Genomic DNA, 20,000 nt, shown 5'->3' with positions numbered 1-20,000 from the left:
TAATTCTCTCTCTCTCAGCCACCCTTCTATCTTCATATTATGTTTATAGATATCATTTGGTAATAGAGAGATAATAAGTTAGGCTGATCGATTTAAGAAATGATTGTTTATAAGCTAATTTAAATTTGCTTTGTTGATGGAATATGTTTTGCTATTGATTAAAGATTCTTATTTATAAGCAACTGAAGTTGAAAAATCGCCGTTTTAAGAATTTGGCACTAAAATTGCCAAAGTCACAAAATAACCGTAGTAAACTGGTATCAAATTGAAAGAAACTCATCTCGCAAGAACTCAACTCGATAATTCAATAGGCTACTCGGCTCTAAATATCTGTACACATGGTTATCCAGGGTCGACTCTGAATAACCATCTACAGTTATCCAGAGTCGACTCTGAATAACTGCCTACAGTTATCCAGAGTCGACTCTGAATAACCACTTCGTTAAAAAATGCTTCTGCTTTGGGCTTTGACTTTGGCTACTCTGGGCTGGGCCTGGGCTATTCCCTTTTTAAAACTTATTCGTAGGGTGGTACTTGACTTTGATTTTGATATTATTTTGACAATTTTCAAACTCAAAACATCTTCATTTGACCCAGCCAGGTGGATGTGCCATGAAATAACATTTAGTTTTATATTAATATTTAATGTCTTAACTTATAAATATAAATACCTAATTCGTCTCCCTGGTCTTTAAGTAGTACGACAAACTTTTCAAGAGTTATTGTTATGTTTCTGTTGAACATTTTAATTTTAATTTTAATAATTTTAATTTTAGTCAATTTTAAAGAGAGAATCTGTGGGATTCTCATACTCGCTGATGCCTCAAAAAAACAGCATCTGGCATAAATCGGGAACGCTGTCATTATTCGTCAATAATAAAGATGGACGATTAAAGTTAAAGTCCAGTGTCTGTCTATACTATAATTACTATAATCGCCATTGGTTATACACAGACGCTTTTTTAAAACTCTATTCACTTTCCATAATGTGGAAACTTTCGTAATGCACACAGAAATAAATAAAGTTAATAATTAATAAAATATCAATAAAAGTATAAATTTACCCAAACAATATGTCAATTATGTCAATTGATAGATAGTAGGTTACTATATATATATACAATATGTGTCAACATTCATGGGGATTTCGTGACTGAATGGGTAAGTCGTCTGTCTTAGAAGTTAGATAAAAGGCTTGTTAACATTGCGTTCGAATCTGGGCTCCACCACTTAAAAAAAAATAATTTTGGTCTTTTGTCTTCTTTCTAAAAATGATAAATGTCCCCCCCCCCCCCACCCCTTGTTTTCTTTTAAATCTTCACTCTCTCTCTCTCTCTCTCTCTCTCTCTCTCTCTCTCTCTCTCTCTCTCTCTCTCCCTCTCTCTCCCTCTCTCTCTCGCTCTCTCTCTCTCTCTTTCTCTCTCTCTCGCTCTCTCTCTCTCTCCCCTCTCTCTTTCTCTCTCTCTCTCTCCCTCTCTCTCTCTCTATTGGATATGAGTTTTAGGTTTTAGTAATTAGTGCATTTTTAGTTTTAGCCTCTCTTTAATTTTGTCTTTTTCTTTCATTATATAGACTTACCATAATAATCCTGTTGCAGTGAAGGCGTGTTGTATCTGAAGTGAAGGCGTGTTGTATCGGCGTGTATCACAGTGTGAAAAGCAAGAGGTGACGTGGAGTAGATCAAGGCAATCCTCAAGGTCACCATGGAAGGTGACATGCCTTTTTTGTGTCCCATTCCCAAGTGTGGAAAGGTAAGTTCAAAAGGACGGGACATGATGCCTGTTTGGCGATATTACAATTTTTTCGAACAGAGACAACTCTGTTAATGGCCAGGTACTCATTTTACACCTGAGTACGGTGAGAGAATTCGAGTAAAGAGCCTTCTCCAAGGACTCAACTATGCGCCGAGCGAGGCTCGAACCCAGGACCTTCCGATCCGAAAGCGGGTGTCATACCACAAGACCACATAGCCGCAATGTGATGTCATAAAAACTGGTTCCAACTTCATCGGAAGTGTAAAACAACTCTTTTCCAGAGGACTGGGTACAAACCTTGTTTGTTTTAATCCATCTTCTGGTTTCAGAGTTTCAAGTCTGGTCTAAGTAAATACTGGTCGTCAATAAAGATCATCCATCCTCGCTCTTTTTCAGAAAGGAGTTAGTCTATGTATTTACATAAAAGTTCAGTTAATTTTTCCCTCCTGGGTGGGGTTCCTGACCTCCCATAGTGGGCAGGGAGGTACTTACTGTGTCTTCTACCCCCCTGTATCTGTTTTCCAACTTGCTATCTGTCTTTGTCTTGGAATGAGATAACTTGGTTTCGCCCTGGTTGGAGTCCTGGCTTATAAGAAAACAGTCAAATGCATAGTTATTGTTTTGGGAGATGATACTTTTTTCCTTGTAAATTATCTCTCTGTTATGTATTAGTATATTTATTTTGAATGTATAATGTAAGCATTTGAGTGTATTCCTCTTTGTTGGATTTTGTGCTTGAGTCCGGATGAGACTTATAGGTGGTCTCAAACTAAGTACATTGGTGGTATGCTCTTGGAATCTACATCTGATCCCTATTTGTTCCCAGTTCCCCTATGTCTTACTTTCTCTTGGGTGCTTTTTAACTGTTATTCTAGAACTTTTTACTACCCCAGTTTCTTCCTTTTTACTGGCGCTGATATGACCTAAATGTGTTGCAAGCGCCGTAAAACCCTTAAAAACATAAAACTTAAATTTTTCCCTCCTGAATTGGCATGCCTGTTATATACTGTAGTACTAGTAAAATAGTTATGTCTCCTTATGATTCAATATGTAAGCTTTTCATAATTAGTACTCTGGTGGGCTGGTTACATGATATACACTTCCAAGGATTTTGCAACCGGAAGTGTAAAAAATGTGATGTCAACATTTTCTGCCATATTTAACGACTCCGAGTTTCAGACCTGCTTCGGGACTGGAAAAGTTTTTTAATTTGTAGTTTTTGTGAGATAGAAATTGTAGTCGCTCTAGTTAATTATATAAATCAACAATTTAAATAATACTTCAAAAATCCTTTAAATTTTGTCATGTGAGATCAAACAATGAAGCAAATAAGTTTTGATGACTTAGAGAGGAGATGCACATGAACTTCAGAAATTGGAGCTGAAATTTTGTAATTTTACGAATTTCTCTAATTTTTGGCAGGTCTGATCTAGTTTAGCTTGACGGGTCATGCATTTCAAAGAGACACTCCCTAGAAAACGTGACGAGACATTCCCTAGAAAACGTGACGAGACATTCCCTAGAAAACGTGACGAGACATTCCCTAGAAAACGTGACGAGACATTCCCTAGAAAACGTGACGAGACATTCCCTAGAAAACGTGATGAGACATTCCCTAGAAAATGTGACAAACCAATTTTCCCAACTCACCACCACATCGGATTATTTTCACTTTGATATTTTGTAAGACGACATTTTAAAAATATTCAAAATTGAGGAAAAATCCAACCGATATTTTGACTCGTATTTTAAGAGTAAAGATGAAACAATAACAACGTCAAAGAGAGAGAAAAAGACAAAACAACCAAACGAAAAATCTAGATCATTAGCTAGCGCAATATCCACTAAAAGTGCTCAAGGTGCTTTGCAAGAGGTCATTAATCAACAGCAACACTTAACATATAGGATGAGACTTGACACCTGTTAGGCGATATTTACATGTTTTTTTTTTGGGGGGGGGGGGGGGTTCGGACAGAGACAATGCTGTTAATGGTCAGGTGCTCATTTGACATTGTGTATGGTTAGAGAATTTGAGTAAAAAGCTTTATTCCAGAGCTGAACTATACGCCACTCAGAGTGGACTCGAATCCAGGACCTTTTGATCTGTAGTCGAATGTCATACCATAAGCAAGACTTGAATTGGAGCTGTGTTTTTTATTTTTCGTTGTATCTCTTTACTTAATTTAAGTTTAAGAATGTAAAGTGCCTAGAGCCTGATGACATTGGGGTAGGGCACTCCATACAAATACCATTGTTAATTATTATTATTATTATTATTATTATTATTATTATTATTATTATTATTATTATTATTGTTATTATTATTATTATTATTATTATTATTATTATTATTATTATTATTATTATTCATCTTCATCATCATCATCATCATTATTATTATTATTATTATTATTATTATTATTATTATTATTATTATTATTATCATCATTATTTTTTAAATTATTTATTATTATTATTATTATTATTATTATTATTATTATTATTATTATTATTATTATTATCATTATTTTTTAAATTATTTATTATTATTATCATTATTATTATTATTATTATTATTATATTATTATTATTATTATTATTATTATTATTATTATTATTATTATTATTATCAAGGTTGGATTCATTTTATCCCCCCTCCCTTTCACTAAATCACAGCGCTTTACAAATGAGGACCACCTCAACGTCCATTCAAAGACTCATGAAATGTCCCTGGCCCTCAACACAGAGAAGACTAGCAGCTCACCAGCACATCCCTTTGTGGGTAAGTTGGCTTGATCCCACTCTCATCAGTATCAACAGAAACCACAGAAGACCTGTTAGATATTAGGTAGCTTGATCTGTTAGATCTGGCAGAGAGTACTTTGTGATTTAAAAAAAACAAGCTTTTATATAGTGCAATATCAACTAAAAGTGCTCAAAGTGCTTTACAAAGAGTCCTTGGCCATCAGCAACACTTAACATCGATAGGCGATATTACAATTTTTTCGGAAAGAGATAAGGCTGTTAAAGGCCAGGTACTCATTTTACACCTGAGTACGGTGAGAGAATGTGAGTAAAGAGCCTTTTCCAAGGACTCAACTTTTTGTCTCAATTTCAACTATGCACTGAGTGAGGCTCAAACCCAGGACCTTCCGATCCAAAAGCGATTGTCATACCACAAGACCACATAGCCGCACATTGGCGTGATACACTAGGGTCCAAAGATATTTTAATTGTCTGTTCCACGCTATAGAAACCAGGACAAACTCCGGCTCCTTGGGTCACGTGACTTTCTTTTTTTAATTTGTTTTGCAGATCAAACTCCGACACCCACTAAGATCTTGAAGAACTTCGAGGAAATCGGTTTGTTCCAAGAACTCTCCAAGAATCCGTTCGACGATGCCTACAAAAAAGCACTGGATTCCGATGTGAGTTGACAAATGGATTTTAAAACTCCTTTTTTATTTAGGGAAATTGGTTGCCATTTTTCCAGTCAAAGTCAAAGCTGACCATTGTTAAAATATTCCTATTTTTTTGTCTCAATCTCCTATTTTTTGTCTCAAATTCCTATTCTTTGTCTCAATTTCCTATTTTTTGTCTCAATTTCCTATTCTTTGCCCCATTTTCCTATTCTCTGTCTCAATTTCCTATTCTTTGTCCCAATTTCCTATTCTCTGTCTCAATTTTCTATTTTTTTGTCTCAATTTCCTATTTTTTTATGTTCTGATTCCACATTTGGAATATAAAGGGTTGGCAGGTCTGGGTTTTCCTGAAATTCACGATTTTGGACTCAAGAGGAGGAATTTCTTCCTTTTAAAAATTTACATTTCCCCCAATCAAAATCACTGGTAGTGAAAAACTTGGGTGTGTGGTGGAACAAATAGATGCAGTTTCCCATTTATCAGTAGTTAGCTAGAGTGTAAATGATAGTCTATCATCTTAATTTCTTTAAAAAATGGGGGTTAGTGCAGTGAAAATAGGGCTTGAATTTAAAGGCAATCATTTTAAATTTTCGTCTTTCACTTTTGTCACTTTTGTAAACGAATTTCCATTTTTTTTAATGAATAAAGTATATATTATTATTATCAGCACTGTGAAATAGAATTTATCACTTTAGTTTCAATTTATTGCTTTTTAGAATTTATTTGTTTATTTTTTTTTTAAATTTTTTTTTTCAGGTGGCGCCTCTCCCAGGTCCCCAAACCAACGAGTTGAATACCCCAACCCTTATTATGACCGATACTACCCGCCATGTATCCACCTCCGGCACAACAGGAAGTACGAGTCTCTTCCCCTTGGCTGTGGACAGACTGAAGAGTTCGGCCGACAACAAACTTAAGCCCAGTCCCCTGGCAGCTCAAGACTCGTCGTCGTCGTCTTCGGGGAAAAAGAGAAGTTCCAGCACGGAAGGCGTGAAATCCATTGGGTTGAATCTGTCCAACAAAAACATTTCTTTGAATTCCTCGTTACCCTCAGCTCTTACTGTGACCAGGAGTAAACACAGTGAGCTCACGTCTCAGGTAAGCAAGTAATGATCGTTGATAGATTGTGCGGCTATTTGGTCTAGTGTTATAACACTCGCTTTCGGATTGGAAGGTGCTGGGTTCGAGCCTTGCTCGTCGCATAGTTAAGTCCTTGGAAAAGGCTCTTTATTCACATTCTCTCTCCGTACTCAGGTGTAAAACACGTTGTGCACGTATAGTGGATATTGTGCTTTTTAAAAGCTCAAGTTTTTTTGTTGTTTTTTTTTTGTAGATAGAAAGGGGTGGAGAGTGGGCAATGCAGATCCTGGAGGACCTGGGTTCAAGCCTCATATTCTGCATTGTTTTGTTTTTTTTTTCTCTTGGGAGAAGAAATTCAGCTCCTATATCTCACTTTGCAGCACTGCTCTGCAGCTGATAACAGGGCTATTTAGGCCTTTGTCCAGAGATAGACCACTGGGTGGGGTTCCTGGTCTCCCACTGTGTCTTCTATCTCCTTATATCTGTTTTCCAACATGCTTCCTGTCTTTGTCTTGGAATGAGATTACTTGGTTTTGTCCTGGCTGGGAGGGAAACAGTCAAATGCAAAGTTATTGTTTTTGGAGACGAAATTTTTTTTCCCTTGTAAATCATCTCTCTGTTATGTTATATTATATTTGTTATTTTGAATGTATAATGTAAGCATTTGAGTGTATTCCTCTCTGTTGGATTTTGTGCTTGTGTCTGTATGAGACTTATAGGTGGTCTCAAACTAAGTACATTGGTGATATGCTCTTGGAATCTACATCTGATCCCTATTTGTTCCCAGTTCCCCTTTGTCTTACTTTTTATTGGGTGCTTTTATTTTAATTCGAGAACTTTTTACTATCCCATTTTCTTCCTTTTTACTGGCGCTGATATGACCTAAATGTGTTGCAAGCGCCGTAAAACCCTTAAAAACAAACAAAGAGACAGACCATAGTGAAAACTTTTCCCAGTCGTGCAGCTGTGTGGTCTAGTGGTATGGCACTCGCCTTTGGATTGGAAGATCATGGGATGGAGTCACACTCTTACGAGCAGTGCATGGTTGAGTCATTAGAAAAGGCCATTTACTGACACACACTCTTTCTCTCTCTCTCTCTCTCTCTCTCTCTCTCTCTCTCTCTCTCTCTCTCTCTCTCTCTCTCTCTCTCTCTCTCTCTCTCTCTCTGTGTACTCAAGTATAAAATGAGTATATGGCCCTTAATAGTGTTGTTTCTGTTCGGAAAAAAGAAAAAATCGCCTAACAGGCATCATGTCCCCTTGCAAAAGTTGATATTGCATTATATAAATGCTCTGCTTTTTTTTTTTTTTTGGGGGGGGGGGGGGGGGGTTGGGGAAATTTGAGGGAAATCTTATTTAATTTGTATTTTAATTAATAAATTTTAAAAATAAAAAGTATGAAGTTCCTTCTCCTGTAAAGTGCTTTGAGCATGTTCAGTAGATTTTGTGCTATAGAAAATCTCAAGTTTTGGGGTATTTTTTATTTGTTTGTGGGTTTTTTTTGTTTTTTTTTTTTTTTGGTTATTTTTACACTCTCACACACACACACACACACACACACAAACAAAAAGCACACTCATACACAAACACACACATACACGGAAAAAAATATTAAAAAATTGAATTGGATTCTACTGTTTTCTTGTCCTATTTCCAGGTGGCGGACAGTACAAGCACTGACGTTCCACTCGACCTCCCCAACAACACTGGTAACCTGGAGGAGGATGATGAAAGTACATTTTTAGGGTGGGTTTGACAACTTGCGGCGATGTGTATGATTCGCACCTTCGGATCTGAAGGTCCTGGGTTTAAGTCCCGCTCTGAGTGGCGCATAGTTGAGTACTTGGGAAAGGTTCTTTGCTCACATTCTCTCACCGTACTCAGGTGTAGAATGAATAAATGGTCGTTAACAGCTTTGTCTTTGTTAGAAAAATTGCTATATCGCCTAACAGGCGTCATGTCTTGTCCTACATGTCTTAGTTGTTATGTGCTACAGTTGGCTGAGGGCTCCTTGTAGAGTGCTTTGAACAGGTCGAGAGGATATTGATATAAATTCTCAAGATTCATATAATTCATAATAATATAATGGTGGCATAACTATTTCAGCAGTAAGATGTATAGGCCGATATTAGGATTACGGGACGTAATAGAGGGATGATGGATGATCTTTATTGACGACCAGCACATATTTAGAATGGACATCACTCTGAAACTAGAATATCAATTACTCGAGATGTGTATCCAGTCCGAGAGAAGAATGGTTTGACACTTCCGATGAAAGATGAACCATTTTTTTTGTTGTTGACATCTTTCTTTTCTAGTTTCTACCTAAATGTGAACCTGTGTATCAAGACTGGTGAAAGTCACACATCAATTTCAGGCTTTCCTGGCTTCAGTATCTCCATAAGTCAGACCTGTCCAGTACCACGAAACAATCCTTAGAAATACGAATTTTTGTCTCCAGCTACAGAGCTATTTTAAATGAATTTTTCTTTCTTTTTTTTTTTTTTTTCCTTGGAAACGACGAATTTTGAAATATTAAGTCGGCAGCTTTGTATAAGTTTAGTGATTTTTTAGTGTGAACTTGTGATAGTCTAGTTTAGAAAATATGATTTTTGAGGAAAAATGTGAGAAAATCTGCCCAAATGTTGTATATAACGGTAGGGCTGCCTGAAGCCGGTGATCGTAAAATACTAATGAAAGAGTGAAAATGGAGAGGCTTCGTATGGGAACAAAACAGTGGTTATTTTTGTTTTATTTGTGCTGACGAAGGGTTTGTACCCGAAACACCCAAATGTTTTATGAAATGTTATGATACTAGACTGCTAGAATCTGTGGACTGTAAAGAGTCATGAACAAAAATGAATAGAACATCTTCAAAAAAAGAACAAAGTACCAAACACGGAACGCTTCGGGCTCAAAACCCTTCTTCATCTAACAACAAAAAAAAACCCAATAAAGACATAAATACATTACTAAATTCCAAACGTTTTTTGAATGGTTTTATATTGGTTGGCAAATATGTTAACCATGAAAAAAAAATGATAATAATATTATTATTGTTAAATTGAATTCGTATCACTTTTCTATCAAACCTGTCTTACTGTGATATGTTTTGTTTTGTATCACTGTAAAGCACTTCGATATAAATGCCATTTATTATTATTATTGTTATGTACCAACCGCAGTACATAAAATAACTGACAGGGAAGACGCTCCTTGGTTGCCAATCATCAAGTAATTATATATTCAAGTTCTTTAAATCATAATATATCACAGACTTAGTAATATTAAACATGCAGTATAGAAATATACATAAACAGAAATATACGTTATGTTATATAACGTCAATGCACAAGTGTAGTTAACTAATGATACGAATATAACGTATTCTATTAATATATTCAATTGTGACATTATTTAGAAATAACTAAATGTAATTAAGTGTATTATTCATGGAAGTAAATTATTAGTTATTGCAAAGGGCAATAACTCAATAATAACAATACACCATAACAATTATGATTATTTCCACGAACGTTCCAGACATCCTCAATCCATCACCTCTCCACACTCCACCACGACTGTCATCAGCACCACCAGCAACCTGGGCCATCGCCACCAGCCACAACCGTCGTCAACCCTGGAAAAAGTCATCAGAGTAACTGATGGCAAGGCTTCGACTACGTCTGTGGCGATAACAACACCAGCAGCAGCAGCAGCACCGATGATCAAAGAGGAATTGGTGGAGGAGGCTCAGCAGTGTACCATGCAAGTTTTGTTGCAGCTACCCAATGGGCAGACAGGTCGGTCGGTCGGTTGATTTCGATTTTGCATCTCGTTGATATCTGTTTAACTCTCTCCTTACCAGCTATTTTTAGAATTTCCCTCGAAAATTCACACTCACCCAGCACAAAAATATGCTTTTTTACTCAAACAAAAAAGTACCAATTGAACTCTACAACACAGTGTTTAGTATTTATAGCTGTCATCAAGGCATTTCTTTAAATGTTGTGGTGTACACGAGGAATCAGAATGAGAAAATTGTCGGTTACATTGTAACGAATGTGACGATTTTCCTATGGTTGGTAAGGAGAGGGTTAAATTTCTCGAGTTGAAAATCAAACAAATTTATTATTTTTATTATCCCAGTTTCTATAGAGTCAAATGGACAGTAGCAATTGCTTACTACCCTCTTGATACAATGTCAAGTCTGTCACAAATTATTTTACCAGTAGATCAAGCAGACCCGACATCTCATCTCAATCCCTACTGAGTGGACGGGGGATTTGGAAAAAAAATCAAAAATTCTCAACAACCACTACATCAATTTCAGTGCTACCACCATGGTGAGAGGGGCGGGGGGGGGGGGGGTTAATCTCCTTGAAACGATCGTAATAAACAAAAATGAATATAACAACTTCAAAAAAAAAAACAACAAAATAACAAACAAGGAATGGTTCAGGCTAAAAACCCTTCTTCAGCCAACAACAAAAAAAACCAGTAAAGACATAAATACATTACTAAATTCCAAGATAGACGAGAGAGAGATAATTATCTCTGTCGTCTATCTGGAATTTAGTAATGTCAATCTTCCACATTTGACAGTGCAAAAACAACGGAAAATTTCAGAAATCATAAAAGAACCATTATCTTTATTCTTTCTTCCCCACCACCATCCGACTTTGGAGCTCCCTACCAACCACTTCTAAACAAGCCATTTCGACTGATGACTTCAAAAAATCGTTCCCTGCTTTCCTCTAAAACCCTGTTACTGAAATGACGGCTGTACAATCTTCAGCCTAAAGCTTTGGCCTTAATGGAAGAAGAGGAAGAAGACAAATGCTCCAGTTTTTGGGTTTATTTTTTTTACATTACCGTGGGCTCTAGACTTACAGCTTTTTAATATGGATTTTAATTTTTTTTCCAGCACATACCAGAGAGATGATTTAAATAGGGGGGAAAAAATGTCACCTCACAAAACTAATGCTATTCATTTGACTGTTTCCCTTCCAGCCAAGTAATCCCATTCTAAGACAAAGACAGAGAGGCAGCAACTCAGAAAAGATGTCTTTGGGAATAGAAGACTGATAGCAACTGACCTCCTTCTGCCCATTTTGACATTTAATCTTTATTTGTATTGACCTCTTTCTGCCTATTTTGACATTTAATCTTTATTTGTATTGACCTCTTTCTGTCTATTTTGACATTTAATCTTTTAATTGTATTGACCTCTTTCTGTCTATTTTGACATTTAATCTTTTAATTGTATTGACCTCCTTCTGTCTATTTTGACATTTAATCTTTTAATTGTATTGACCTCCTTCTGTCTATTTTGACATTTAATCTTTTAATTGTATTGACCTCCTTCTGTCTATTTTGACATTTAATCTTTTAATTGTATTGACCTCCTTCTGTCCATTTTGACATTTAATCTTTTAATTGTATTGACCTCCTTCTGTCTATTTTGACATTTAATCTTTTAATTGTATTGACCTCCTTCTGTCTATTTTGACATTTAATCTTTTAATTGTATTGACCTCCTTCTGCCTATTTTGACATTTAATCTTTTAATTGTATTGACCTCCTTCTGCCTATTTTGACATTTAATCTTTTAATTGTATTGACCTCCTTCTGCCTATTTTGACATTTAATCTTTTAATTGTATTGACCTCCTTCTGCCTATTTTGACATTTAATCTTTTAATTGTATTGACCTCCTTCTGCCCATTTTGACATTTAATCTTTTAATTGTATTGACCTCCTTCTGCCTATTTTGACATTTAATCTTTTAATTGTATTGACCTCCTTCTGTCTATTTTGACATTTAATCTTTTAATTGTATTGACCTCCTTCTGCCTATTTTGACATTTAATCTTTTAATTGTATTGACCTCCTTCTGCCTATTTTGACATTTAATCTTTTAATTGTATTGACCTCCTTCTGCCTATTTTGACATTTAATCTTTTAATTGTATTGACCTCCTTCTGCCTATTTTGACGTTTAATCTTTAATTGTATTGACCTCCTTTTCCCATCTTTTTCTTTTTTTTTTTTTCTCCCTTTCAGTTCCCATCTCTATACCAGCTACGATCAACAACCCTCTCATCGTCAACGAAAAACAACCACCACCTCAGCAGCACCACGACATCAAGCCACAAGTCACCACCCTGGTTATCCCACAACAAAAACAGCAGCAACATCCCCAACAGATTCTTCCGAATGCTCCTTCTTTGCAACCCGCTCCGTCCAAAACCAGAGTTACCCCGGCCAACACAACTACTATGACACTCAAACAGGTTGAAATATTTAAAATTAAAAAAAAAAATAATAATAATTTTTAAATTTTTTTTTAGATTTAATTACTTGAGCATTTAAATTTTTTTTTTTTTTTTTTTTGGTTGAGACGCGATGCATGTTTGGCGATTACATTTTTCTTTGACAGCAACAATGCTGTTAACGGCCAGGTACTCGTTTTATACCTGAGTGTGCGTGGTGAGAGGAATGTGAGTAAAGAGCCTTTTCCACAGACCCAACAATGCACTGCTCAGAGCGGGAATTAAACCCAGGACCTCCTGATCTGAAGGCAAGTGTCATACCACAAGACCACATAGGTGCACAATTGAATTGTGCGGCTATGTGGTCTAGTATGACACTCGCTTTCGGATCGGAAGGTCCTGGGTTCGAGCCTCACGCTCGGCGCATAGTTGAGTCCTTGGAAAAGGCTCTTCACGCACATTCTCTCACCGTACTCAGGTGTAAAAGGAGTACCTGGCTGTTAACAGCATTGTCTTTCTCCGAAAAATTGTAATATCGCCTAACAGGCGTCATGTCCCGTCCTACATGTTAAATGTTGCTGTTGATCAGGGACCCCTTGTAAAGCGTTTTGAGCACATTTAGTGGATATTGCGCTATATAAAGCTCAATTTTTAAAAAAAAATTTTAAATTTAAAAAAAATTGTCCTCATTCATCCCCAAGGGGAAATTCACCTTTAGGGAAATCTTCAAGGGAAGGTTTGTCTTGGAACAACCCAGGCATCAGCGAGGGTCAATGCAGCATCGCGTAGAGTGAGCTACAGCGGTGTGACTTACTCATTATCACACAGTGCTGCTGGGAGTCGAACTCGATTCCTTCTGGTTACTAATCTACCACTGAGACTTTTCCCCTTGTTTTTATTATTTCGTGTGCACATTTCTTCATTTGTTTTCATTGATAGCTCAGTTGGTAGTACACTCGCTTCGCAATACCTTGCAATGAAGTCAAGCAAATTTGAGCGAATTCAGTGTCTGAATGGTTGACATGTTCTCATTCTAGCCTTGATATTATATCTTTTAGTTGTAGGGTATTTGAGTGATTACTAAATTTTCCAGACTTCAACACGTACCGGATTATACCAGCAGCACCCAATTAAAAAAACAAAAACAAAACAGAGCTGTCTCCTTACCTTAAAAATCTAAAATATCTTAATTTTTGTGAGATAAAAATTATAGTCACTATTGATAGAATGCGCTTGGCTAAGAAGCTCTCAACATTGCCATCTGGAAGTATAACGGACCAACACACAAAACTATGTGTAACCTTGACCTTTAATAGTCTGGTTAATACAGTTAGGTGAGAATTAGTCATAAATGTGGATGGCAAAAAACAATAAGCAAAGACCCGAGTGACGTCAACTTCGTTCTATCTATAGTTAACTTTGTGGAAATCAACAATTTACCCTCACAATAATTAAATAACACTTCAAAATCCTTTAAATTCTGTAGCCTGGTAGGAATCAGTTAATTTTTGTTGAGCTCATTTACAGGTCTCATGCCATCTTTTCCTGGTTGGAGGCCATTTTCATACATGCTGAATCTTACGAGTTTTTCGTTATTTTACAAATTTTAGACAAATTTCATGGCCATATACTAAATTTTATGGAAAATTACGAATTTTTAATTCTTAGTAATACTAATGATATTAATAATAATAATAAAAATAATAATAATAATGATAAGAAGAAGAACAACACTACTACTACTACAACTACTATACTACTACTACTACTACTACTATACTACTACTACTACTACTACTACTACTACTACTACTACTACTACTACTACTATTACAAATTACTAAAAATTGACATAAACTTACTAAATTTGAAGTTTTCAATTTGGCATGTCTGCATTTTTGTCATCTGTCCCGACAATCCACTCACTAGCTTTCATTTCTTTCTCAATATTCCTCTTCTTGATCACAAGCGGGTGGCCTCTCCTCGCCTATGTGGTCTAGTGGTATGACAATCGCTTTCGGATCGGAAGGTCCTGGGTTCGAGCCTCACTCGGCGCATAGTTGAGTCCTTGGAAAAAGCTCTTTACTCACATTCTCTCACCGTACTCATGTGTAAAATGAGTACCTGCCCGTTAACAGCATTGTCTCTGTCCAAAAAAAATAATAAAATCGCCTAACAGGCGTCATGTCCCTTCCTACATGTTAAGTGTTGCTGTGGATCAGAGACCCCTTGTAAAGCGCTTTGAGCATGTTTAGTGGATATTGCGCTGTATAAAAGCTCTATTCTTTAACTTTTTTTTTCTCCTCAGTCCATGTGTAAAAAGGGATATGCGTCATGACAATGTTTCTCCTACGATTTTTACCTTCTTTTTTTTTTTTTTCTTCCTATCTTTACCTTCTTTTTTTTTTTCCTATTTTTACCTTCTTTTTTTTTTCCTATTTTTACCTTCTTATTTTTTTTTTCCTATTTTTACCTTCTTTTTTTTTTCTCCTATTTTTACCTTCTTTTTTTTTTCTCCTATTTTTACCTTCTTTTTTTTTTCCTATTTTTACCTTCTTTTTCTTTTTCCCTCTTTTTCCTAAAGCGTCTGAAAGCCCAGCTTCAAAGCCAGCTAAGCCCCTCAGCTAAAGCCTCATCCCCGTCGTCATCATTGTCGGACCAAACCATCCTGTCCAATCCGTCAGCATCTGCCTTTGTGCCTGCCTCTGTCTCGGCCAGCGGTGCTGGTGCTGGTGTTACGGTCACCAATTCCAGCAACCCCCCTCAGCTTACCCAGATGTTTATCGCACAAACGTCCACTTCTCCTATCATGATGATGGTGGACTCCCCCGGGTCAGAGGTCAATATGTCGGATTCCTCGGAATACTCCTTTGAGAGGTTTGTGGTAGTTTTAGTATTATAGTAATTGTAGTCGTAGTGGTAGTACTAAGTAGTAGGGGGAGTAGAAGTAGTAATAGTAGTAGCATTGGTTTTAGTAATAGTAGTAGTAGTAGTTGTAGTTTTAGCAATAATAGTGGTTGTAATAGTAGTGAGAGTAGTAGTAGATTTATCAATAGTAGTAGTAGTAGTAGTAGTAGTAATAATAGTAGTAGCAGTGGTTTTAGTAGTAGTAGTTGTAGTAGTAGTAGTAGTAATAATAGTATTAGCAGTGGTTTTAGTAGTAGTAGTTGTAGTAATAGTGGTAGTAGTAATAATAGTATTAACAGTGGTTTTAGTAGTAGTAGTAGTATCAGTCATAGTAGTAGTAGTTTTAGTAATAGTAGTTTTAGCAATATTAGTAGTAGTAGTAGTAGTAGTAGTAGTAGTAGTAGTAGTAGTAGTAGTAGTAGTAGTAGTAGTAGTAGTAATAGTAGTAGTAGTAGTAGTAGTAGTAGTAGTAGTAGTAGTAGTAGCAGTAGTAGTAGTAGTAGTAGATTCCTCCATTTTAATGTAGAATAATCAAGACTAGATCAGCAATGGATGATTCCTTTTATTCTATTTTCCTTTTTCAGTATCTATGTACGGGCACATGGTCTTGTGGTATGACACTTTCCTTCAGATTGAACGGTCCTTGGTTTGAGTCCCGCTTTGATTAGCGCTTAGTTGAGTCCTTGGAAAAACTCTTTATTCACATTCAATCATCGTACTCAAGTGTAAAATGAATTACCTGGTCGTTCACAGCATTGTCTGTGTCCGAAAAAAAATAAATTGTAATATCCCCTAAAAGGTGTCATGTCTGGTCCTGTGTATTGAGTGTTGCTGTTGGCTAGTGACCCCCTCATAAAGCGCTGTGAGCACGTTTAGTGGATGTTTTGCTATATATATGCTCAAGTTATTTTGGGTTTTTTTAACCGACGGTAGATAACTTTTGTTTTCTTTCTGGGTTTTTTTTGTTTCAGTAAACGACAGAAATTGAGTCCTGACTTAGAAGATCCAGAAGAAAGGAGAAGGAAATTTTTAGAAAGGAATCGGTAAGATGACATATCAACATTCCCGTTATGTTTTCACTTACAGAATGCGATTACTGTAGGCTTTGCTCTCTTTTGCCTTTTTATTTTGATTATGATTTTTTTTTTTCTGTTTTTCTGGGGTTTTGGGGGGTTTTGTTTTGTTTTTTTTTTTGTTTTTTTTTCGTTATTTAAATTTTTTTTAAATTTTCCTTTTCACCTTGATGAATTAGAAGTGAATACCAGTGAGTTTTTTTTCACACAGAGGGTATGCAGGGAAGCTAATTCCCATTTTAATCGGGATTTCTTTTTCTCTGTGTAAAATCCAGATTTTGTATGTTTTTTTGTTTTTTTTAAATTATAATTTAGTGGTTTGTGGCAATTTTTGTATCAGACTTTTGTATAAAGACGTGTAGTTCTTGAATCAAAATATTGATTTTGGTGCGGCTATGTGGTCTTGTGGTATGACACTCACTCGAATCGGAAGCTCCTGGGTTCGATCCTCGCTTGGCGCATATATAGTTGAGTCCTTGGAAAAGGCTCTTTACTCACATTCTCTCACTGTATTCATGTTTAAAATGAGATTCTTGTCATTAACAGCGCTGTCTCTGTTTGGCTGGTATTGTGGGTTGCTAGATTTATTTAGGTCATTTTGTGTTGTTGGATTTTATCGTGAGACCAGGCTGCTAGAAGCTGTGGACTGTAAAAAGTAATCATCAAAAATGAATATAACAACTTAAAAAAAAAATTAAAAGAACAAAATACCATACAGGAACGTTTTGGGATCAAAACCCTTCTTCAGCTAATAACCCAAAAAAATCAAGAAAGACATAAATACGTGACTAAATTCTAGATTGACGACATGTATTTCGTATGTCCTCTCTGTTGAAGAAAAATCTTTGGGTTTTATGTAGGAATGAGCCCAAGTTTAAATACTTGGGTTTTTTTTATTGTAAATGTGATCAGAATTTGGAGATAAATGTGTCAGTGCATGACATAATCAGTCGACGGTGAAAATTTGGGAATTGCAATTTTTTTTTGCATTTTCTGAAAGAATGTGCTCCCGAGAGCATTTTGATCTTTATTTGAAATAAATCGGGTGGTTGATCATGAAGTTATGGTCAGATGTATGGGAAAGGTGTCCAGCAACTTTTCTCAAATTTCATTTTTCAACTTGACTAGCTGTAAAAAAATTTTAGAAATGAACTTTAGCTTTGATATTTCCCGAAGATTTACAAAAAGGGTCGATTTAATAATTTATGACAAGAACTGATTTTTGATAAAAATTGACCTTCTAATTCTAACTAAACTTGGCAATATCTCAGTTCCAACTTTTTCACCATCCGACTGATTACGTCATTCACTGTAACAAATATCTGAACAGACGTGTATGAAACGGTGCCTGACAAAGCAAGAAAGGTGTTCGGGATTTTGTTTTGTTTTCTTGTATTTTTCTTTCTTGCTTTGTCAGGTACACAATTGTTTAGATCCTTATCTGATACCAGTGCCTGCTCTCTCATTTCTTACTTTGGAATTTGCATAGCTACCAATCCTACCGGAAATTGCGGGAGACTCTCGCATTTTTAGTTCGTCGCGCGCTCCTGCAGCCCATCACACCGATCTCCCGCATTTAAAAAAAACTTTTAAACTCAATTGTTGGTCATTCTAAAACTGTTTCAAGTCATCATAGTGTATCTTGATATCAAGTATGTTTAGTTTATTAGTAGTCGCCAGAGACATTCATGGATGGAGATTGTTTGTGTTCTAAGTGCATGTGTAGACTACTTTGTAATTTCGCTTAAGAGTGGATTAATTCAACTATACCTTGCCCAAGAGACAACCTGATGGGCTGTCAGTCTTTTGAAATGTAGATTTATACATTTATGAATCTCCCCGATTTTCTGACCAAAACTCCGTCTTAATAAGCTTGGTGGGTTGGCAGCTATGAATTTAGAGATATGTGGTTTGGTATTTTGTTCTTCTTTGGAGGCTGTTTTATTAATTCTTGTTTTTTACATTTTACAGTCCACAACTTCCAGCAGAAGAGTGTCGTAAAGTAATGAAATTATTATTTTGCCAGATAGAATAATTTTTACCATGCCAAATCTTTTCCAAAGGGCGGCTGCAGCAAGATGTCGACAGAAACGAAAACATTGGATAGGGAACCTGGAGCGGAAAGCAGACGAGTTACAAAACACCAACCTAAGACTGCAGGTAGGATTTGTAAACCAGGGATGATTTCAGTTATTTCTTGGGTTTTTTTTGTTTTTTTTTTTGTTTTTTTTTAATGTCCTAAAATTGCAATGACCTGAGATTTTATAGAGATAGCATTCGCTTGGCTTAGAAGCTCACAACATCTGGAAGTATAACGGACCAACTCACAAAACTGTGTGTAAGTAACCATGAACTTTTATAGTCTGGTTAATACAGTATAGTGAGAATTACTCATAAATGTGGATTGCAAAAAAGAATAACAAAGACCTGAGTGACGTCAACTTCGTTCTATCTATAGCTCAATATCGGCTAAATGTGTTTGAAATATTTGACATGGGGCTCTAAGCCAATCGTGGGTGGGGTCCCATAGTGGGCAGGGAGGCACTTACCGTCTGGTGTCAACAGGAATCACCCGTGTTGCCCAAGTGAGCAAATGAGGGGTAAATAATCTTGCCCAAGGAATAAAAAAACGAAAGTGCCCGAATCAGGGCTCGAACCCGGGACCTTCCAGGTCACAATGCAATAAATTAACCACTCTGCCACTTTGTCCCCTATTCTATTATTTTATTTTTTTCATACTACATAATCAATGTTCGTATTGTCCTTACAGAACGATGTCAAGTTATTGCGGGGCGAAGTGGCCCACCTAAAGACCCTTCTCCTGGCCCACAAGGACTGTCCAGTCACTCAGCAACAGCGATCTTCTGGCCAGCTAGGTATACAAATCTCACTGCCTTCCTCGGACTTTTTAAAATTTCGATATAGATCATTATCAATAACTTAAAAAAAAAAATTGAGGTGTTTTTATATATAGCTCAATATCCACTAAACGTGCTCAAAGTGCTTTACAAGGAGTCCTTGGCCAACGGCAATGCTTAACATTTAGGATGTTAATGACGCCTGTTAGGCGATATTACAATTTTTTTCTGACAGAGACAACGCTGTTAACGGCCATGTACTCATTTTACACCCGAGTACGGTGAGAGAATGTGAGTAGAGAGCCTTTTCCAAGGACTCAACTGTGCGCCGAGCGAGGCTCGAACCCAGGATAGCCGCACTAAAATCAATATTGTTTTATTGTCCCAACCAAGCGAAGCCTTGGATTAATCTGGCGTCATTCGTGAAGTGGCTTCGTTAAGTGAGCTGGAAATTCAGTGGAATGAATTTACGTACTCACTCAAAGCCACGAAGTGTGTCAGGGGGATTGGAACTTATTACCATCTGGATATGAAGCAAACACCATACCGTCGTTCCATTGGATAAACAAATAGAAGGAACGAAGTTGACGTCACTCAACTCTTTGTTTTTAACAATAGTATTATTTTTAG

General features: G+C 36.4%; 1 protein-coding gene across 4 annotated transcripts in view; it reads left to right on the top strand.

Annotated features, from left to right (window-relative positions):
• The window catches only part of LOC144957991 (cyclic AMP-dependent transcription factor ATF-2-like), a 26,775-nt gene that overhangs the window by 1,268 nt on the left and 5,507 nt on the right, over positions 1 to 20,000 (top strand). For 2 of the 4 annotated variants that reach the window (XM_078889569.1, XM_078889567.1), the window contains exons 2-12: positions 1,598 to 1,751; positions 4,431 to 4,536; positions 5,070 to 5,182; positions 5,933 to 6,274; positions 7,914 to 8,002; positions 9,803 to 10,062; positions 12,324 to 12,553; positions 15,117 to 15,409; positions 16,411 to 16,482; positions 18,576 to 18,672; positions 19,283 to 19,388. In XM_078889569.1, the coding sequence (XP_078745695.1) occupies positions 1,704 to 1,751; positions 4,431 to 4,536; positions 5,070 to 5,182; positions 5,933 to 6,274; positions 7,914 to 8,002; positions 9,803 to 10,062; positions 12,324 to 12,553; positions 15,117 to 15,409; positions 16,411 to 16,482; positions 18,576 to 18,672; positions 19,283 to 19,388 (1,756 nt within the window). In that variant the 5' untranslated portion in view covers positions 1,598 to 1,703. Of the gene's footprint in view, positions 1 to 1,572; positions 1,752 to 4,430; positions 4,537 to 5,069; positions 5,183 to 5,932; positions 6,275 to 7,913; positions 8,003 to 9,802; positions 10,063 to 12,323; positions 12,554 to 15,116; positions 15,410 to 16,410; positions 16,483 to 18,575; positions 18,673 to 19,282; positions 19,389 to 20,000 lie in introns of all 4 variants that reach the window. The other 2 variants (XM_078889566.1, XM_078889568.1) reach the window with 1 other exon arrangement.

This window comes from Berghia stephanieae, chromosome 12 (assembly GCF_034508935.2).
Source record: "Berghia stephanieae isolate SIO BIC M18660-M18661 chromosome 12, UCSD_Bste_1.3, whole genome shotgun sequence".
Taxonomy (NCBI): domain Eukaryota; kingdom Metazoa; phylum Mollusca; class Gastropoda; order Nudibranchia; family Aeolidiidae; genus Berghia; species Berghia stephanieae.
Note: the sequence above shows the minus strand (reverse complement) of the source record. Positions and strands in the feature narration are given on the sequence as shown.